The sequence below is a fragment of the Genypterus blacodes genome, unplaced genomic scaffold (assembly GCF_046128005.1).
Source record: "Genypterus blacodes isolate CSIRO-AG114 ecotype Tasmania unplaced genomic scaffold, CSIRO-AGI_Gbla_v1 ptg000195l_1, whole genome shotgun sequence".
NCBI classification, from domain to species: Eukaryota; Metazoa; Chordata; class Actinopteri; order Ophidiiformes; family Ophidiidae; genus Genypterus; species Genypterus blacodes.
The window spans coordinates 311623-335079 of NW_027466995.1; the positions used below are offsets into that span (position 1 = coordinate 311623).

General features: G+C 42.6%; 1 protein-coding gene across 1 annotated transcript; it reads right to left on the minus strand.

Moving 5' to 3' along the window:
- Positions 1–1856: 1856 nt before the first annotated feature.
- LOC143015322 (heparan-alpha-glucosaminide N-acetyltransferase) lies at positions 1857–22953 on the minus strand. Its single transcript, XM_076169277.1, has 16 exons — positions 22920–22953; positions 22448–22545; positions 22100–22221; positions 21081–21171; positions 16472–16554; positions 13515–13591; positions 11808–11838; positions 11567–11727; positions 9535–9647; positions 9099–9220; positions 8196–8319; positions 8018–8104; positions 6410–6487; positions 3571–3641; positions 2427–2539; positions 1857–2180 (listed from the first exon to the last, which is right to left on the minus strand). Exons 1-16 carry the CDS (start codon positions 22951–22953, stop codon positions 1999–2001), a joined length of 1587 nt encoding a protein of 528 aa, XP_076025392.1. The 3' UTR covers positions 1857–1998.
- Between the last annotated feature and the right edge of the window lie 504 nt (positions 22954–23457).

Genomic DNA, 23457 nt, shown 5'->3' on the forward strand with positions numbered 1-23457 from the left:
GAGGAGGAGACGTGCTGCTGTCGTCATGGCCCAGAGAACCGCAAAGCTTCTATGGCCTTTTCCTCGAAAAATGAGTGGCATCGAGTACAAACACAGAATATGTGGACTGGAAATCCAATATGAAACATGCTAAGACTTCCAGTACATGTAGAATATGTGTCACACAGTATTAACTCTTATTTGGACCCTGCTCATTATAAACTCATTTAGGTTTTAAGCTTGTGGCGCCGTTAATGCAAGTCATTCTGCATGACTCAGCTAATTGCCTAAATATAAAGTTTGATCATTGTATTCACCGTACACAAAAGACGCCTTTAGTTCTCTGCAGCGAGCCTATATTGATTTAATCTTCATTTCACCAGCGAGCGAGCAGCTATGCATTTCCATTGCTGGCATGGTAGTTTGGGAAGCAATTAGGGCCTTGAGTCTTGTTCAAGGAGACAGGATGCACCTACTGGGCGCTCACAAAACAACTTCTGTCCATAAGACAATTACCAAAATTGCTGCACCACATTACACAATGCTGTTACTGCTTCCAGACAGTGTAGAGGAAGAGCAAGATGTTATTTTGGTTGTATTTAGTGCATTGCGTTGCACATTACCTGACCCGAGCACAAGCAATACACTTATAAATACTCTGCATAAACATATACTGTACAATCTTGTTTGTTTTCAGTGTAGAGCCGTGTTGCTGCTCCTGTTCAGCTGTGGCTTCATCCTGTCATTATAAAGTGTACACGAAAAATCAATACTGATTTTCTTCCACTTTGTACTTAACAGTGATAAACAGCAGTGGTGGCTCAAACGGATGCCTCTACAACCACAGTACAGGACAAGTTCAGCTTAGGAAACTTATTTGGCATAGCTCAAGAAGAAAAATGACATATGCATTTGGATTAACCAATCATTGCTAATGTTCCAATTATGAATCGAGCTATTCATAAACTGTGCAGTGCTGATCAATTTATGTTCATAGAAAACAATCTAATTTGATGGTTCAACAAAGTCACAAGCTGTCAGTTTCCTCTTCTCTTATATTTTAGTCATGACATTGTATGATCCATGCAAAACCTTTATGTAAACCAGTCAGATTACCAACAAACACGATAACGTGAGTCATTACAACAATGCACCCATTTCAGATACAGTCATTTGTTAAGTGGCTTGGTGTGTTAGAAAGTAAAAAAAACTGAAAAAGGGGAGGGGGCTCCTCTCTGAACAATATGGCAGCACTTTGTTCTCATCTACTGAATTGCATTTGTGTAATTTCCCTGATTTTTCCGTAGAACGAGTGCAAGAGGTGTTGGTCCCATTAACGGCGCTCCTTTGTGAGCCGTGCATCTTGACCCCTATTAAAGTACTGTCTCATGGATGGCAGATGGCACACGCACACACACACACACACACACACACACAGAAAGAGGAGTGGCCATGGCAACAGACTCATAATGGCTGGCCTGGTGTGTAGTGGAATCACTCGGCCTAATTTGTTAAGTACCACCTCAGTATATTTGATTTAATCAGTCTATTCAGTGCATGAAACAAGTGGCATCAAATAAAACGCCCCAGCTGCCCGAACGGACGGTGAATCAGGTGCCGTGTTTAGTAATTGAGTGGTTGGTTAATTATGACACAGAATGGGATTCATGCATCAACGTTGTGACACATTATCTGCTGTGTTTGGTCGGGTTGGTAAGGTTGCATCGGTCAAATCCATTTAGCATTCACTCAGATGTGCTTCCTTTATCAGATGACTGAGGTATAAATCATAGAAAATTAAACAAAACTAAATAAAACACACTGATTGGGAACTTCTGCCAATCTGCAGAAGTTTCCGAATTCCCATTAATGTTCCAATCTTTCCTGTGCATGACCAAGAATAGCAGGTGGCTGGAGCTTGTCCCAGTGTTCACCGGGTGCCACACAGGACACATGACAAATTAAAAAAAAAAGGATAACGGCATATGGAGACAGAGAGGACAGATGATCATCCTGAAATTAGATTTTGAGGAAGAATTTCTTCCTGTAGAGCAGGTAGGCGATAAGCACCCAGAGTGCTGTTCCCCACAGGCTTTGGAGGAGCCACTCCCAGTGAGTCTGCTGGGAACGCATCTCCCAGCTGAAGGGGAAGTAGAAACCCAGCAGAGAGTGACCAACGTACACCAGGATGGAGTTCATCCCTGAGGAGGACAAGAAGAAAACACTGGGGTTTCTCTTATCTGGCTTAACAAAGGCAAAGCCAACAGTGATGAAAGATAAACACAAAGCATTATTTAAAAAGGAGTATTAACATTATATGGGGAATAATATATGTCAAATCCTGCATAAAGTCGAAGTACATTGAGATGCATAGTTATTCTATTATTCTATTCAAGTATAGAACTTCAAAATTGTACTCAACCCTTTGGTATGTGAACATGCAGTACCTGGGTATGTGAATGGCTGTCCACCCCACCACCCTTTGACATCTGTGACAAAGTACACACACCCCAGCAGCAGGAAGGAGAAGCAGCCCATACACGTCACGTAGGACAACGACCTGGAACACACAACAATTTACAGCGAACAATCGAGCATCGCAAAAAGGCGTTGCTGTAGAATCGTGTGAACAAGAATGTAAAACCCAACGAGTGTGTCAATCCTGTAGCTGTAGATAAAAAACACCCCTGGGGTCCCGAGCTGCCGCACTCCTCGCTGGGCCGGTGTAAAGCATTGCATCCTTGGCACGTGCCCAGTGGAGCTGTGCCAGCCAGCCATGTCCCTGTCTGTTCCTAAGTGCAAGAATGTTTGATGTAATATCATCTAATGTAAAATGGCCGCCTCCTGGAAGCCGCCTAGCGCTGGGCATCTTTTATCTTAGCTGAAGTGGGGCCAAAAGAGACTCCTGGCTGGGAGTTAATTACTTCTGGACATCCAGGCTGGGACTCGTACTCAAGAGCTCAATAACCTGCGTATGATGAACTGCCTATAAAAGCCGTGCAGGTAATGGCGAGGGATGAGCACTGTTATAGCGCAGCCCCCTGTGGAACATCATGAAGAATTTGCTTACACATCACAGATGAAATGGTATTCTTCCTGATGCAACATTAAAATGATTCACTACATATAATGGGGAATGTGGGAGTGGAGGCAAAAGGCAGAGGCTGTAAAGTAATCTCAGCTTGAAATGACTCTGGATTCCGTGCAAAGACATTTATCAAAATCCAACGCCTTGTTTTTGCGGAAAGAATTATATGAGCGTGTGTAGTTTGGGGAATACTCAACGGCGGCTCTTCCCAGAATCAGAGTCATCGGGCAGAGCTGGTAAAATGGCTCTCTGCCACAAGGGCCGGTGCAGGACAGAATATAAAGCATCCTGTATTTTGCTGGCTGTTAGGAAGAGTGATAATGCTGTAGGATGTATAACGCTCCTCCTCACACTCCTGACAGCCAGGCCCATTATTTACAGTCGTAGCTGTCGTTAGAGGTAAGTAAACGCGTGTTTTAGCAGCCCTGATTTGTGCCTGCTAGAAACTCATCCTTTCTTTTGTGAGCAAAGTGGCTGGATTTAGAGGGTCAGGAAGCACTTACCAAAGGTTTTTATTGACAGGTATAAATCCTCCGTCTCGTGTGCACTTAGAAAGGATGGCTGCAGAGATTCCCTGAGGGTGGAAATGAAACAGATTTCAAATCGATGGCGGGCGATAAAGCTGGCTCTATTGGGCTACTAAAGCGTGAGGCAACAGAATCAACGCAGTCCGGCAGATTAACCGATTATCTAAGACTCAGATGAGCCGAGTCCATCAGGTCTCTCTCTCTCTTTCTCTCTCTCACACATACAGTACAGGACTGCAGACACACCGAGCTGAGGGTCAGCAATGGAATGCTGCAGGGAGGAGATCCCGTTTGACTCCACCGCCTTATTAATCTGGACAATATTTACAATCTGACTGAGCTGTACGCTGATAAAAAGCTCTTATTCTGTCATCTATTTGCCCTTTACATATGATTTGGACACTTGAGGAAACATTTTGTACCCAAGAGAGAAACCGGGGGCAAAGGATCAGGATCCAAACATGCTTGTTAGGTGGATATCCATCATGTGTATAGATGACAGAATCGATGGTGTGGAAATAGCCCGGCCGTGGCTGGATTGAGTCTCCAGGCTACGCAGGCAAGCAGGATGTGGGATGGGGCTGGTATGTGGGGCAATCGCTCAATTTCAATCTCGCACTCCCCGAGTCTGATCGTTGGGACTTTAATTAACAGCGACTGTTGTTGTTCATTAGGAAGGTGAAGCATGGCCGCTCTTAAATATCAGTCTGCAGTGAGTTATAGAATTCACACTATGGCTCACTGTACTGTAAAATCAGTTTCTTACAGTATCAACACGTCTGTGCATGAAGCTGCGGTTGGACGGCTGCAGAAATGAGCTGTTTCCTCCACTGTGGGGACCCGCTAATGTCAACAGCACATGTCTGAAACAGGAGGAGGCTCGGCACGGCTTCCTGCCTCCCTCCAAGACCAAATCACATAAAGGAAAGTCAATATGAATAAGAGGCCAATCAGCAACACTAATTTAGCTTTCAGCGTTGGTCCAAACACTCTGTAGGACTGTAAATAGGATTTTGCTGCTTAGATCAAAGAAGAAACCGACACAAAGCAAATATACAGTGCATGAGCAGATCACATGGGTGAATTCATGCTTAAGACACCGAATGAGCTCAATAATCAATAAAAAAAAGCTCTGATCGCTCTTTGAAAGCCATTTTAAGGGAAAAAACATTTTAGCTTTGTCCTCCATTACCGTTAACTGGGAATTAACGCCGTGTATTGATCACGAATCTGTGTTCTTAAGTCTCATGCTCACATCATCTATAGAACAGTCTAATGTGAAAGACAGAAAAAAGAGGGAAAAAGTGTGTATTGCAAATGTAGACTGGTAAAGGCCTAATGTTTATTTATTTCATCACGCTTTTCTTTATCACCCTGTGCCTGCGGGCAGAAAGCAAATGGATCTAATTTATTTCACCTCCGTCTAGCCACCCACTCCACAATAATGGTCTGTAAGATTCAACACCAGAGGACATAATGGGGAGATTTGTCATTCAAGAATTGAGGTTAATGACGTTAAATACTCAGCAACAGAATTCCAATTGATTCCCACATATGACGCAGGATTTGTCCCAATTCGCAAACCGTAAACCTTAACGACCGAGCTGATGTGTTATTGATGAGAAAAATGAAGAAGCTGAAATGTGTCCTTACTTAAAACAACACAAGGTGTGTTTTCTTTGATGCTAATTCCTAGGTTAGACTAGCTGCGTCTTTTCATCCTGCATAGTCTGATTTCAAAGGCCGCCCTGATGCAGCTAGCTCCCCTCTGTCATCGCTCCAGGTCACAGGGCTGGCAGTTCAGGATGTCTACTTGCAAGGCCTGCAGACTCCTACTAACCCCCCTATTACAAACCGAGCTCTGTCTCAGCAGCATCCTACTCCGTACGCGCAGTTTAGAAAAGCCCAAAGCTTCCATCTCGTTAGCAGACGAAGCCTCCTGTCACAGGTTTATAAATGCAGAGCGGCTGATCTCGTATAACACTTGGCTTCTCCCTGCGGGACACGTTCCCCCTCTAAATGAAATAGAGGCCAGCTTGTGTTTTTTTGTGTTTGGAGACCACCCAGAATGAGCACAGATCCAAAACAAATATGACCTTCACACATCTGAGCAGATCTATTCAAAAGACCTTCTCTACACGTTGGTTATAATAAAGACATTTATCTTGGCTATTTTGGCTCCGAACGGATGTTTACTCTGTTGCTTTGTCTGTTATGTCATCTGTTTGGATTTGTGCATATCTGTTGAAACTTAGGGTGCATTTGTTAACACATTTTATCAGATCCATGCATATTAGAGGGGAACATAAGCTCTTTAACATGCCGGTGCTCAGTGTAAGGAATACGCATGACTCCTCCATCCTCAAACCACATGTGAGACACACATCGGCTATGGGATACAGTTTGCATCCCCCGAGGCCTTGGATACACCATGTTTGCCCGGAAACTCTGCCACACACGGATGTTGTTTAACTGTACCGAGATCACACACACACACACGTCCTTCACTAAGTCCTGCTAATGAAGGGCTTGGGCAGCTATGACTAATCAGAGAGAGGGAGAGGGAGAGAGCTGGAGAACACATTGCGCAGTTTACCTGCAACATAGTGAACACGTTGTTGTTGCTGTGTGAGTCATGTGAGCAGGAAAGCATTTCCTCTACGGTCTCTGAGTGATTTGTTTCTTGGCATCAAATAATCCATTAATATGCACAGTGAGACCGAGTGTGAGGTGTTGCAACAGGCCAAGACTAATACATACATAGACTATATTACTTTACCAGCTGTGTTTTAAACTTCCACAAGGTTTCACGTACCAGGACGACGGCCCACACAAGGAATCGACCGAGGATCCTGAAGTTCTCTCCCTTATAGGTAATAAGAATTTTCCCAGCCTGTGGAGAAGCAGAGAGAGAGAGAGAGATAAGCAGCAACCACAACTCAGTCAATCATACATTTAATGAGAAATAGCCTGTAAACACCGGCACCTATTTATTTGCCCCTGGGTAACTGAATAGGCCTGGGATGTGGGTGTCGACGCCGCGTCCCTGACAGTGGCGGTCGCATTTCTCCTATCCTGCAGTACCAGATGTGAGATGCAAGTCATCCGCGCTCTTCTGATTAATTTGGTGATGATGAATATGTCTCAGCCGAGGACATTAGCACGGGATAGCACAGAGGCGGGCAGCAGACACCTGGTGTGTCGTCTAAGACCCGATGACTGAAGGGCTCAGTGCTAACCGCCCACTGGGAATTAAGCAATGTGGCTGCTTCTGCGTGGCAACTTCCCACAACACAAATGGTTATACGCGACACTGACGGGAATTAGTGCACGTGAGCAGCCTGAGAGACTCCAGAAGTTCCCTCTCTGACAGCACTTTGATAGTAAAGGAGCGCAGCTGTGCACTAAGGATGAGGCAGAGAACAACAACTTTTAGGTTAATGGTAATGTCACAATCTGAAGGGAGGGCAGGGAAGAATCAAAGACCATGTCAGATTTTCAGATCAACTCACTTTCATGCATCACAGCTGGACTGACTGAAGATTTAATGAAATATATGAAGTCAATCATCAGCATTTGAGCAGAAATCTTCATCCAGTTACAGTTTCATTTCAACAATATAGTGAATTAGTGGGAGTTATTTTCAGGCAGCCGGGGGTTCCGGGGGTGAAACAGTGTCGGGCTACAGAGCTGCAGCTCATTTACACTTTTACCAGATAAGGAAAAATGGACATAAACACCTGGAATGTGAGCAGCGACCATATGTACAAAAATGTTATGAGACTGGTCAATGGGTGAAACACGAGGGTAATAGCCAATCAGCATGCAGGCAGAGGCCAGATAATGAGAATGCAATGAAACTTTGTAAATCTGGTTCACAGATATTTTTTAAAAAGAAGCAAAAATGACAAGACTGTGTAAATTAGAATGATGGGAGAGAAATCCATAATGATTCCCGGGAAACAATTTATCTCAGAGTTGATTGATAACTTTGTTGCACATGCAGAAAGCTATACACATATTTAGCCGTTTGACTCATATTATTTTATGATCTTTTGTTTTTGATTGCAATGATGCAGTGATTTGAATTTGCCTCAACTCTATAATTATCTGGCATCTTCTCCATGGTAACTGGCTCATGGGTTTGTTTACAGTCATTGACCATAACAATGTGATTTCTCTGCAATGAAGCAAAACTATATTTCTAAATGATTTAATGGGCATAAAATAACCTTAAAGTATTGTTAAATGATTCATGCTGCTTGTTTCTATGTTGAAGCTGCGGGTCGCTTCACATTCATTCAACAAAATAACTATATTTACTTGAAACCTGCTATAGAGAACATTACTACAATAATATGGACTCTTTAAAACCTGATAACAGTATAATCTTGTCATCCAGTAGTTATACAATCCGTCTTACTTGCATGCCCATGAAACCCATGACGACAGAGTTGATCGTACCCAGAACCCCCTCTGGGTCAAAGGGCTGCGTGGTGCGATACAATTCCTACAAACCGCAAGATGAAAAAGCATCAGTGAGGTTGTTCTTATGATTAGTGATATTTACATAACGACTGGTGTGTGAAAAAGGCTCTCACTCTGCATGTGGGCCATCTGTACATGTTATCACCGAACATCAACCTATCAATGTATCCTGCAGCGCCTCCGGTGCAGTTTGGGTGCAGGCCGTCATCGCCGATTCCACCGGGCCCCAGATAACCTCTGAGAGGAAACAACAGTACAGTACAATCATGTTTTTAAATCATTTATGTAGCTCTGTCAATAAAAGTAATGGAAACCAGATATGAATCATAAAAGCACATAAAAGTCTGTAAAAATGAATATTAACAACATTTAGATTTAACAGTCAAACTCCTCACGTACTTTTCTTCAAATTCACATTGTAAAAGTCAGACGGCCTCTTGTTTTGAAACTTTGTACCAATAAACATTTCCACCTTAATTCACCACCACCATATTCCTATAAAAATAAATCAGTTAATGGAAGAATCTCAAGAGCTGTGGGAAGCAGGAAACCACTTGAACACAACACAGCACTCTAGCAGCGGCGGCGTGCAGGGTGAGAGAGAGAGAAAGAGAGAGAGAGAGAGAGAGAGAGAGAGAGAGAGAGAGAGAGAGAGAGAGCGAGAGGGGGAAAGAAACAAACGCACACAAAGAGCAACAATGAGGACGGCGGAGAGGAGGGAGACACGGAGCGAGGAAGATGGATCCTCTGCCTCTGCTCCTCTTATTGCACATGACAGACTGAGATTGGCTAATTATGCCCTCTGAAGCCTCCACCACAGGCCCATAAATCACAGCGGCTCATAACACCAGCAGCACACCGCCGCCGCCGCACCACAACAACCTTAACTGGAGATCACCTCAAGATGGGGAGATGGAAGAAATTTACACTTTTAGCATATTTTGTGTATTATACTATATGAAGAGTGTGTGTTTACGTGGGAGTACGCTGAGCTGTGTTACACCGCCTTGACTCACGTGGGGCAGTTAGGTACAGGCATGAGGAAGGTCAGGCACAGCCACAGCGTCTCCAGCAGGATGATGGTCAACCACTGTGGCCAGTATAGGAGCACATCCTGGATAGGGTTCCACCAGTGATGCTATGAAACACAAAACAAATATGGAAACATGTAATTATATCCTTTCAATACCTAGAAACGATGCATATTCTTTTTAGGACTTCAGACTAAGACAAGCCAGATGTCTACCTGAGACCTGTCTGACATTTCCTGCTTAATCTTCACTGAAGCTCAGCTCAATCTGTGTGGATGTGACATCACAACAACAAAGAACAACAACAAAGTCCAGCAATATAAAACACATTTGTTTGTTAAGCTGTGTTTTTAAGGTCGGACTCTAACGCTGCTCCTGCTGTGTAATGACTGATGAAAGTGAGGCTGACAGAGCTGCTCACCTCCCTCTGAGGGCTTTCCACCAGGCCCCAGAAAGTCTGCAGGAGAGACAGGACAAAGTAGGTGAAGCCCAGACGCTGCAGCACTCCAGGGACCCTCAGCCAGGACCACGACACTGCAAGAGAACACAAAACCGCTCACGATCGATATATACAGTATGTACATCTAACACGCAGGTATAATTCACTGGTGTAAAACTGTTTGGCTGATTAACAACATTGGTCATCAGAACATCATCCCAGAGGAGTTATTGCTTCCTGGAGGGCGACAGACAGCTGTAGATACTAGAAAATGGTGTCGGTCTGTCGGATGTGGCTGTCAAGAATGTGGGAAACTAATCAAAGATTCCCAGTTATCTCTTGGTCTCAACAAATTGGGGAAGATAGGATTGGCCTCTGGTGGAGAGATTGATGGTAATCTGCACATTAGTTAATTGAAAACCTCTTTGCTGCACAAAGTGCCATAAAGAAACAATGTAATCCCAATCATTGATCTGGACAAATCAAATAAGTGGCAGAAATCTCTCTTCTCACAGGAAAATAGAAAGCACTTACTAATGACACTTTGGTTAAGTCCACAGGTTACACCCTTGTGTCAGAGCCCCCCCTTTATCATCACATCAATGTTGAATAAAACCCTCTGCAAAGCCACAGGTTTAAAACGAGCTTCACCTTTCTGACTTAATCTCTCTCTTTTAAAACAAAGCTCTTATTGTGAAACTGAGATCTTTTTTCCACTTTCATTATTGTTTAAGAAGTGAAAGCACAGCTGATGAGCATCATCAATGACTGACTGAATGAAAACGATCCCACAGTGGAAGTGAGCAGAAAGAACAAACTTCACGAAAGATCAGGAATCTGGAATCATTTTATCATTTAAAATATTAAATATGCAAGAATTAGAAACATAGAAGAGAAACAGATTTTTGCCTACTGCGCATTTTTATCTATCCACTAGTTGGTCTCAGATATGATCGGTAGTATTTGTTGTATTGTTTAAATGTCTTTAGCAGATGTGAACAAAATATAGGCGTGTACACAAACACCACGAGTTCGCCGTCTTATCCTGGCCCTAATCCATTTGAAATGACTCATACTTTATGTCAAATGTTACCACCTTACTGTGGCACATTTGACATTGAAACGGTTCATCATATTGAGCTGCATCTCACGACTCCATTCTTTTATTACATCAAATCCTGCCAGTAGAGTGTAGAGGACGTCCTTGGAGACAGAGGGCAAACCTGCCGCTTGTGGTAAAAGTCAGTGAGCAGCTCCAGCAGCTGAGGTTGAAGGCTGTAACACTATCTGTTTGTAATTGTCCATTACCACAGCCGTTGTTTTTGTTCAATCTGCCTCAGTTAAATGTCCCCCGGTGCAGGATTTTGAGACTGCACACACAATAACAATATTTTTGTTAACCCAGTTACAGAGACATCCACCCAGGAAAGTCCATTAGCAGGAGGGCTGGATAATGTGTGAAGGGCGCCCTGTGCGTCCCCAGGTGGACGATGAAATGTGGATTTTCAGCCAGCTTCCCTCTTTTAACCCCCAAAAGCACTGACAGCTTTGGCTTTCATCAACAATCTGGAGCTCCACAGCCACAAAACGTGCTCTTAGTTAAATTACTAACTGGCCTTTGTGAAAGCAGTGTGTTTTGTGTAGTGCATATCATATCGGCACGTAATGGAATATGGAATAATGGAATGTATAATAGCTTTTCCTTCCTTTCATATAATATGGAAACGGATGCTCCTGATGAAATATTCACATACTGTGCTCCGGATTATGCGCCCAAATGGTCCATTGTTCCATAACGGCGCATTTACCTACTTTCCATAACCTCCATTTTAAAGGGGAACATGCATTAGCCCAAGGAAAGCCTCGCTCTTTACATACTGATGGCTAATATAATGCAAAACGTTTTATTTGTGGATAAACTGCAATAGATTTCAATCTGCAGAATCAAGTACCACCAGTGATACCATGGATTGATAACCCCTCATTTTCATTTACGTAGGAAGGTTCTACCTACACGGCCCGTCTCTTGGCGAATAGTTGAGGAAACAGAAGCCGAGCAGTAGCAGGACGACGGTTCTCCAGGTGATTTTGCGCAACATCTGCAGTCGTGTGACGCCTCGCTTCTGCATGGATCTGAAGGCCAACACCACTGAAGTCCCAATGATGAACACAAACCTTCAACAATCAGTAATATAGTATTCAAACACAACCTATTCAAATATATGCATTTACTGTATGAATGTTGATGTACCTACCACGGCATGACGAGATCAGCCACAGTTAGACCTGTAACAAAGTTACAAACACACACACAAGTGAGTTTTGTGCCATTGCAGTTTGTCAAATAGCGTTTCTCCAAAAAGTAACAGTGTCATATCTCTAAAGTTTCATTTTGAGGTTTGATTAATATACATCCAAACTCTTGTGATAGTAGCGAAACCTGAAACAAAGAAAAGATCGATCAAAACATCCTTGAAATCAATACGTCTGTGCAGATGAGACAAAGAGGCTATTATACCATTTTAATTGAGCTCCCCCTTAAAACAATGGTGGGAATGCATTTTGTAAAAGTCGCTATGACACAAAATAAATCTCCTCCTGCCGTTTATTGACTCCACTTATGTGACTAGTTGTGAAGTGCCTTGCTCAAGGACACCACAGAGGCGGCTGCTGCAGGAGGGAAGAGTGTTATTTATCCACTCCTCCCTCTCATATTTTCCCAGCTGTCATTTCAAAGCACATCCCTCCTGCTCCACCTCCTCCTCCTCCTCATTTCCTCCTCGGTTATTAATAACAATAAACATCTTTGGAGCATGCTTTTAATTTGTCCTAGATGAGGAATGGTATCATACGTGTTTGGTTTGCAGCTGCATATGTCACAATTAGTGACAACAGGTTATAAAACGCTGTAGACGTGATGAAAAGCCTGAATAATGGCTTTGAGTTCACATATTCATTGCATGTCAGGCTTTGAAGGAGGAAGGTGTAACTTACTGTTTATTACTATTAGAACAGACAGCTTGTTTACATAAACTGGAGTAGACTAAGAATACTTTCTCTTACTAAACTATTAAATCCAGATGACTCAGAGGCAACATGCAGATGAAGATGGGATGTGTCTCATTATTTGGTTTTGAAGGGGGCATGTTATGGCTTTTGTCCTACATTTTTATATTATAATGTAGTAGATAGTATTGAGCTTTGTGCCAAAAAAATGCATCCACTCAAACAAACTCATAGATTCTGATCTGCTCTGGATTGCTTTCCTTTTGATTAGATTGACTTCTGTCCCATGTTGACCCCAACATGTGTCAAATGTGGCTCCACACACACACACGGGAGTGTTTGACCTGCGTCTATCATGACACAGCTGTCACTCAGAACACAACAGGCTTTTTGAGAGGAGACCTAAAAATGTGTAAAGATAAAAACATAACCTGCCTGTTTTCAATCAGATCAATAATTTGCTCGTATACATATTGGAACATTGGCAATGATCCAAATAAAGCAGCGGGTCGATTTCTTTAAATATCATGTAAACACAATAATCAATATGTAATCAACATAAATTGATGTTGGTGTAATTCATATAACAGACATTTATTAGGTGATTGTGAGTACATTTTTTCTGCATGTAAACACAATGGCTTTACAATCACAACAGCCCGGAGCATTCTGGACACACATTTCCCCATCTCACTTTGTGTGTATGGATGGGATTCCATCAATCGGCGTATGAGACAGCTTACTCTGCATTTTTGCATTACAGTCAAAAATCAAAGTGGAATAGAGTGCATAGTAATTTAAGTGATTGTGCACAGTAGTGCTGCAGCAGGGGAGAGCAGAAGTGGATCAATGTGGTTTTTGCACATTAAAGCAAGTTTTCAAAACAATATAACCGTAACAATATGTCTGTGTGTTGCCAGGAGTGATGTCATGTGATGTTTTGCACTTTACTTAACCGTTCCATGGTGCATGTTGGAAAAACCAGTAGCCTCCTCCACCGTAATTCACAAAAACCATGGCTGTCAGGGCAAACCTACGAAAGAGTGAGCAGGAGTTCAATGTTAGATGACATCATAGCTCCGTCAGAACCTTGTATCTAAGCCAAGTAAGCCATGTAGCTCCAAGCTTAAATCAAGGAGGTCTTTAGAAGGTAGGACTTGACGTTTTAGTCAATCCCAGTTTTCATAGCACAGTGATTTTATAGTACAGAAAGTCTGTAAGGAAGTAAGGAAGTCTGCTGCCTTTTAAAGAAATTACAAACACGTGAAAGTCCAAATAAAACAATCATATTTAAGTGTTTTCTAACCATCTAACTCCTTCTGCTTTGATTTTGATATGCACATTAACTTGTGGATTTAAGAGGCTTTTATTTGGTCACACACCAAATGCAAGGTAATGCAGTCTAAGCATTATGAATCACTCAGGAAATGAACACTTGTCCTCTGGATCTCCTCAGCAGGAGTGCTGACTAAAGACTTTGTGTCTAATATATGATACACTATACTTTAGCACGAGCCAAGGCTGTTGAGCCATCGCACACGTGATGGAGTGCTTCACTGAATCAGACACTGTGGGAAAAGGTGTTGGCTTGGCATGACAGAGGCTTTGCGGCTGAATTACGTAACATAAACACACGGGCGGCTGTCAGCGGTCCAGTGGATTGAATCCTTTCACATACGTGTATAAAAACCTGCATATATGCTTTTGATTCATGTTATTTAATCAAAGGGAAAACATAATGGGGGTCATCGAGAGCCATAAGGAGATAAGGACCTCTGAGGAAAATACTGATAAGCTTCACTGTATCTACCTCTGCCTCCTCTTGTTTTTCTGCCCAGATTCAATTAAAAGCTGCACAGAGCCATTACTGCTCTTTTAGCCTTAACCTGCTGATACAAGATTTTAAATCGGCCGCTATCATCTCAAAAGAGCTATTAAAGTGGAGCAAACCGTGGTGCGTGTGTCCACGTGCGTCCGCGTGCTCCCTCTGTCCCGCCGCCTGCTATCATTTCAGTTTTGACGAATATATCCATTAGTCGCCATAGTGATAAAGACGGAGGTTAAATCACTATCCAGATGAGACCCCGGTGCAAATCACTTTAATATAAGCGCTTATTGGCCATCTTTTTAATTAAAACACTTTGGGTGTCTGGTGGTGAAGTGGCAGCTAATCCTGCTACACAAAAAATAAATTGTAGGCATGAATTTATTTAATGAGGTTGAGATCTTTGTGTTTAAGTGTGTGTTGTGCCTAAAACAGACAAATCTCATTTAATGTCATTATGTCTTAAGGTGTAAATATTATGGCTGGATATTTGACACAGTGACAGACATAACCGGTGTCTGTATCTGTGATTAATGGCTGTCAGATTATAGACGGACATGTCTGTTCTCTGGACATGGCAGCTGGTTATGGCTCATTGATAGATGCTTATGGGCGTCTTTGATTTTAATCACTGTACATGCATTACCAATTATAGTATTAGCGTAGTACATTCCCTCATTGCAAATGGGTAGTTACACTCCATTACTACCGAGTATTAAGTTACCTACTGACATTATCACAGGCCGCAATAAGTACATGGAAACCTAATCTAGTCATAATAAATTACCAATGCTTCAGAAATGTGATCGTGCTCTATGTATCTGTGATGTAAACACGTAAAAAAACTTGGATCACAGTCAAAACACAGAATGAATCCTGCACCTGGTGTCAAACCAAGCAGACACACCATTGTTTTTGCTGTAATGGCTATTGCCTCTGTTGTACAACTAACTACTGACGATGCGATTTTCAACAGTGAGGAAAACTGGCGACAGGCTTTTAGCGACGCGGCACAAGATTAAAATCAAAATCCTTTTAGAAAAATTAACGTGGAACCTTATTCCCCAGTTCTCTGTATATCATGTCAGTGAGGCCTGAGCAATGATCAGAGAAACCTTTCAGCACAGAGGAAAAGCCTTTGCTTTCAGAAATGTTTCGGCATTTATGGCGGATGACTGATGTGTCTGTTCTCTGAAGAAAGTTGTTACTTATCAGGGTTATGGACCATAAGTCACCGGACTTGAGCTCAGGCGGCGTTAATCTTGAGTGCTGAGTCACGGTGTGATTGAGTGTGTTGTCAGGTATGAGAATTCCAGTATCACCAACAAGGGGTGTCGGTAGGCTCTGCGGCAGATTTCCGTAACCCCAGAGTGACATTTCAGCTAATAATGCCGAACAGGATTGTGGCTGAGGCTTAACTGCATGGAAATGAAACAAAGGGTATTTTATTTACCCCGTCCTTGAACCTTTTTGTGTAAATGAACTTAAGCGATCTAACTTCCAAATGCAATAAAAACATGTGGCATTTTGAATTCAGCACATATGCACGGCGGTTTCCGAACGCTTTGAGGGGAAAACCACAGATGGGGAAGATGCCAATCGTCTGCTGGCTCCTGCCTCCGTGCTGCTGGATTTCCTCTCTCTCTTCCATTTCGGCAAGAGATCTATGGCCGTGTGGATGTGTGCTGATATGTTGATGGTATTATTACATCAATTATTTGGCAAGGGGGAGGTCAAAGCCACACCAGCATCCTGTTTCCAGAGAGGCGTGCTTTGTGTCTACCCCCCAGGCCACAATTAAGGCTAACAGCGAGCCCAGATTCAATCACATGCATCACTCCTGTCCAACAGAAACACACTGTTCCGAACACTAGACACAGAGATATCAGAAATCATGCCCAAAGCTATTGCCTGATAACAAAAGGCTAGAAGGACCATGTGGCCAGACTGTGACCCCTGTAATGATTCATTATGCAGGGGCCTGTAGATCTTCATCATGCCTGAGACTGCTCTTATAAAGAATTAACATGTGAAAGTGCCGCATGTGGTGATAGACTGATATAGTGTTGTTGTTGACGGTGTACATACCCGCGGAAAGTGTCCAGCGAGCGGAGACGTGTGGGTTTAGGTTTAGGACCGCTGTCCTCCACTGCAAACCCGAGTGGGATTTCCTAGGAGGAGACAAAATATCGTGAGAAATTGGTGTGAAGGAGATTCCGACACCGCAACAAAGGCGGTTCATACAAGGCCGCATGTGCATCTGTTTGTCTGTCTGGTTGTTATGGCAATCTAAATGTTTCTGCACCTGTAGACAGATTTTGATCATCTTAGAGTTTCTTTTACAGCACGGCATCGGTCCAAATCTCTTTCAGAGTTCACAAAAGTTGACGAGATGACATGAAACCCAGACTGACCCACGCGATTACACACGTTCTATATAACACGGTTGTTTCTTTTATGTTCAATTGTAATTTCCACATAACTATAAGTTGTTCTGACATGTAAAAACATTGACAAAGATAGAAAAATCGACATTGCCACATGGGTCAGAATCATTTAAGCTGGTGTTGAGTCGCTCTGTGTCCCGGGTCACTGTCCATGCCGAGTGTTGGCGCCTCTCCTTCCATCTTCTTCTGACGGCACCATTCAGACGGATCTGCCCTGTTGCCCTCCCAGTTGGATTAGCCTGACTCGCTGGCCTTGGCTCGGCAGTTAAAAGAGCCAGAGCAGGAAGACACCAGCCTAATACGCCGTGATGGATCTGCCCGCCATCCACCAGGCATATGGGAGACAGAGACATCTTGCTTGGCAGAATGAGAGGAGCTATTCATGCTCACCAAAAATACACAGCAGCTCTTGCCATTAACCAAAGATGATTGGACGGATACAGAGCTGTCTCTCTCCCATGCAAGTCTGCTGTGGACAACTCGCTGGCTCTGCTAACATTTGCATCAATCATTCCATTAGTGTCTCAAAAAAAACGGACTGCAGTCTCAGGGCACTTTTGTACGAATCTATAGGCTGTAGACTGTGACTGTCCAATGAAAAGGCAATGTAACAGCTGGATTCAGGTGATGAGGTGAGGTTTTGATTAACAGGATATAGGTAGTGTATTGATTCTTGGGCTCCTCTTGCTATTTGATTCCAGGATCAATCAGAAAGACAAAACATCAAACTAAAATGTCATTATTTGCTTACTTTCATTCGCTGTTATTTGGAAATTTTTTGATTTCATTGAGAATCATTTAAAAGCAAATCAATCGCATCGCATTTGTATCATTATATTGTATCAATCCTACTGTCGGAGTGTAACACTTACATTATCTGATGAGTACTGTGAGTTGTTACAACAAATGGTCTTAATAAATGTTGAAGTACCACATTTCCTATTGGGAAGACAACAAGTCAGATGTGTTTGGTTACATTAAAGGAGCTTATTGCTGATTGATGATATTTTCATTGTGAATAATGTAAAATTATAGATGTGTACCTGTATATGGAAGGTGCCACAGCATATATGAGAGAGATAACTGCCAATAAGAGTGCTGCCACCAGAAGAGCTAGATAATACAGTGAAAGCAGAATTAGAAATGCACATTGAGGAGTCAAACCCTATCAAAGCTACGTCACAGTCCGTCTGTAAGCATGTCAGGAGCTTTATACCCGTCCATCAGAACAGGATCTGACTGGAGATTAAAGGCCTGAAAAGGTCCCAAACTGTCTCCCTCAGCATCACTCGCCTCTGGGCTCCCCTGTGGCTGTCTGTCAGTCAGGCTGTGTCAAAGGGGAGCCCTCAAGTGACAAACAAGAGCCCTAATGGAAAAACTCTTTGGTCAATCCATCACAGAGCAAACGCGATGGGTAATCTAACACTGCAGACATCCAAAAAGGAAAACGTGTAAGGCAACACGCGAACAAGGACAGGAAAACAAAGACGGAGGATCATGGCGTTAGACAGCGCGAGGGAGAGAAATTAGTGCAAGGGCAATAGGTCAAGATGTTGTTTCTTTGTTAAATATATCAATAAATGAGCCTGAGCAGAAAGTCACAGGCAGGGATTGGATTAAAGGGGACAAAGTATACAGATGTTCATGTTGTGATTTCCATTTAAGGGTCTATTCTAACCCTGTGCTTAGAATGTTCTAAGAAGTCCCACATTTTGGACCCGATATGAAACAGAGCCGCAGTAAACAAACCTGAACCCAACATGACCTGCAGGTTATGAGACCAGAGGATAATAAGGCCCAATCCCAAATGTGGTCAACTTGAATAGAGCTAAATAGTGTGAGAGAACAACAACCCTGGCAACAGCTTGATGAGGCACCAATGAAGCAGTTCACCTCAAAGCACATGTTCCCCTGCTGTGATTATGACACAACACGTGATCACACAGATCAGATTAGACTGAATATCATTTGGAGCCTTGGCTTGACTCGAGCTTCAGGTTCGCCCATTTCTTATGATCCGTTCAGGGGCTCATAGAAGGGAGGTAAAAACCAGATGGTAAAGAAGTATTCAGTGTGTTCGTGCACTTTTTGGAAGAAACAACCAAAACATGGGAGTTTAAACATGGAGGGGCAGAAGATCACAATACTGCTTTTCCTCTTTTAAGTACAAAACTATATATAATTGTTTGGCATAGTCTGTTCTGCAAAAAACATGAATAGAAATGCAATAGCATTTTTTTAAGACTCTTTACCACTCTTTACCATTTTTCCCCCAGCCTTAAAGGTTCAAAGGTCAGGTATACGTCACAACTGGTAAACTTGTGTTTCAACTACAACTCTTTTAATTTTCAGGTTTTCAGGTGTCCAGGTTTCCAAATTTCACATGCGTCCAGAACGCAGCATAACCAACAGAGTGACGACTTCTGCTTTGTGGGTGTGTCTGACAAGGTGTGTTACATATTGATGTAAACATGTTATGATAGTAAATGACCAATCACAGATGATGCTTTCAGGGCAGGTCAGTGTTGCCAATTAAATTAATTATTTCATCCTGAATAGGTTAAAGAATGAGCAACCCTACGTACTTCACCAAATGGCTTCCTCTCTGTTTACAGGAAAATACAGTGTCAGTGACATTTTACACATTTAATTGATTACAACTATCGCTTATAAACTTGGGCGATGTCGTTGTTATGATATTCTTGCGTCAGAGGCGCCAGGTAGACAGCTTGCACACGGTTCGTCCTCAGTGGAAAAACAAACAAACGCAGCCATTTTAACCTCGCCTGAATACACACGATGACATCCACTCTGAACAAAGAGTGGTCACTTAATCACCTCTGAAAACTCCTGGCATCTCTGGTGTCCACTCATAAAAACGCCATAAAGCTCTCAGCACATGAAGTGCAACTGAGGGCAACACTAGACTCCCGCTATTAGTTACCGTCAAAATAAGACACTAAATTGAAAATGATTGGACTCGTTGCAGAACAACTAGATTGAGTTCAGTTCATTGATACGTTCGCAAAAGTTGTATGAAGACTAATAAGAATAGAACAGTCAATACCTCATGTTTCTTTGAAGGAATTAAGGGTTTAGCAGGTGACTTGTGGTTTGTGCTACGAAGCAGAATACAGTACTAACATGATTAAAGGGTGGATCTGATAGCAGATATCTGTCTGCTAATACCTCATTCAACCGATGACCTCATGAAGCTCTTGCGGTAGATCAATCTGAGATGCTGAAGTAAACTTTCAAATTCCCTAGCAGAGCAACTCTAACCTGTCTTGAGCTGCTGACCAGACCATTACTTAAGCTGAGCAAGTCCTGTGGGGAGTTTGTGTAATCACCGGTCTGCAGAGCTAATGGAAGCTCATCATACAGTGAGGAGTGCAGTCACACTGACCATATATCTGCCAGATAATGGCTACTTGGCCTTAAAAGTCTGATCTACAACATAATCTGCAATATTGTTAAGTAGAGTGTACATTATGGAGAGAGACGCTTTCAAAATCCCATTACGCCCTAATCCTTCCACACTCCCTAATGTATTACCCACAATCCTCCACGCACAGAGGCAGGCCTTCAAAACAAACAGAAAAGCTTTTCTTTTATCCCTTTTCAAGAAAGCACGTCTTATCTAATCAATACACATCATGTCCCAAGAGGTGGAAGAGAATTACTTCTCAGTAGATGTATACAAGCCAAATGATTCTCCTCTCTGCTGACTCAATTAAGTAGTGAGTGGATCAAAGACATGGACACGGGTTCCTTTTTGTCACAACCGCCTCCCACAAACCCAATCGTCTGCACCATAAATCAGTTAAGCAGCTGTAAAGCAGGGGTGGAATGTTACTTTGTACATTTACACAGGTACTGTTCGATTTTGAGGTAGTTGAGGGGAACGTTGTACTATTCCACTCCATCCCTCACACGGCTCCAGTTGATACTTACTTAACAGATGGAGTAGAAACGTTTTAGTTTGATGATATGGTGCTTTTCCATTATCACAAGAGTTTTGGAGAGGAAAATGGACCGGGAACTTCTATTCAAAACTCAACCTGAATGCATGACAATTTTCAAAAATTGGCAATAGAAGCTTTTGCATCCAAGAACCTTGTATATCCAAATTATTTCATTCATTCTGAATTATTTTATGCACCACTGCAGTACAGTATGAATGATTATTGCATTTTATAATTGTGTATTCTTCATCACTTACGCAGGTGTGTGTTGTTTGGCTGTTTCACCACAGTGTGAGTGCAGGCGGGATTACTGGGAGCCTCTAACTTCTTGATCCAAACAGAGTAATCTCCACCTTCCCCATACTTCTGACTCCACCTGGATCCCAAAACAACGATGAGCCACAGAACATAAAAGCATAAAATCTGCAGGCTGCAGTTTAAGCACCTCTGAAAGATATCTCCTTAAAAGCATGCATTAAATGAAATGATTTTGTTGCTTTTAGCACACAGTTGTTTACCTCACCATCTTATTGAAAAAGTGTATTCTTTTTCACTGACAGAAGCCTTCTTGTCATTATTATGACCTGGGAGCACCGCCTAGTGTCTGAAACCGGAAATGCAGCCCTGAGCTGTCCCCTCTCCAGTTTCAGAGACCAAAAACATGCATTACACGCTCATATTGATCTACTGTGGGATGACATACAAGCTATCACTTGGAGTGTTTTTTCAAAGGGGAAAAGGAAATCAATATCTGCACAGTCTGGTTAGAGACCTCAGCATTGATCCAGCAAGACTAAGACCAGACCTCAGAGAGGAAAGGACGAAACACCAGAGGTTTGTCATGCAGGAACAAGATCCGTGGCATTGTGTTGACCAGTGACCCCCAAATGGAAAGCTTTGCCCTGGTGCCCTGTCACTCCTGCTTGTTTATAACTATGGCAACTGTCTCCTCTACTCAAAGTCCCCTGTGAGGTTTCCACAGGACATGTAGCTTTGAAGCTTTAATGAGCCCTTTTCATCAATATTGGAATGTCAGGTCTTATTAACCCCAAAATGGCCCTTGATCGATACCCAGCGAGGAGTTTAAAGAAGGGCATCAGTCAGGTCCAGAAAGCAGGTCAGGATTAGTCTCTCAGCCCTATAAATAATCCAACTGACTGCTGATGTAATCATCAGATGCCACCACACTATATTTTGTCTGGAGACAAGAGCAATACACTCCCACAGGCTGAATTAGAAAGGATGGACAGGAAAGACATCAGCACTTTTACAGCGTACATATTTAACAGTCGTGGTTTGATTACCTGCAATATGTTTCATTCCTGGATTGGGATTCCAGGCGCATCATCAAAGTGAATTTTGTGCTGATCACCAGATGTGCACTGCTGTTTCTGGCCTTCACACTGACCAAAGGCTGGTACACACACTGACAGGTAAAACAGGTGGAACAGACCGATCACATTAATATACAACAACAACACAACACATGGTCACACTGTCAAACCTGGATACACAGTCACTCAAACATAAACAACAAAAATAACAAACCTCTAATCCAAATTAATACATATATATTTGGGGGGGAAATGAAGTTGATCTAACAGGGATTAAGTGAAACCTCAACCCAATAGATACTGTATGTCTTTGTTTACCTTGTAGCAGTAGTCCGAGGTGTAGAAGACACGCACTTCTTCGTCCAACAGCTGGTTATGAAACGTCAAGAAAGCCTGGTCCATCTTCAAAGCTGGTTCTACAAAGATTCAACACAAAACCAACTGTCTCATTTACAACTGGCACTCCAGCTTTATGCAGATCATAAATGTAAGATAGCAGCAGACAATCAAATCATGCCCATCAGTTTACTGACTCATCAAACACATTCATCTGAAATAAGCAAGGCAAACACAACTAAATTAACCTGAACGGTGAAACACAAACACTGTCAGCAGAAACTACCAACAGTTGATAAATGTTTTCCCTTCGCTGACATTTAGTGACTGCTGTACATCTGTCTGTCAATACGCCAACGGAACTGATTGCAATGTATTCATTTAGGTTTGTACACTAGAAAGAACATGAATGATTGAATAACTAATGACTGAACACGACTCCTGGAAGCCTCACCTGAGCTCAGGTGTCCTCCACAGCTGCCGGTCATTAGGATTAACACTGTTAATGTAGTTGAAAGAAGCCTGCTGGAGTCCATGTTGTCTCTTCCACTGCTCATTTTTATAACACACACACACATATAAAAAGGGGCCAAAGGGCAGCATGCATGAGAGGTGGGTGTTTTCCTGTCACTGGTGTGTCATCTATTTATGTTAAAGAGACAATAATTAAAATAGCACTCAATGATGAGACCTAATTTAGCTCTAATTTAACAACACTTTTGCTTCAAATCAACACTATCTTTCCCCATCGAAACCAAAACACTGAGGCAACGTTCTCATTTCCCCGACCAGCCATCCGTTAATGCTGATTACTTGTCACATCCTCCCTCTCTCTTCATTTCATTAACCAGTTCATTTCCCCGAGCGCTCCCCGTGACGGATGAGTTCACCCAGGCAATCTCACAGGGAGCCGCTCATTAACCTTTGACATGAACTCGAACTGGCTGAGGAGCAGAGCTCACATTAAATTCTGGTTTCCCATTATGCAGACA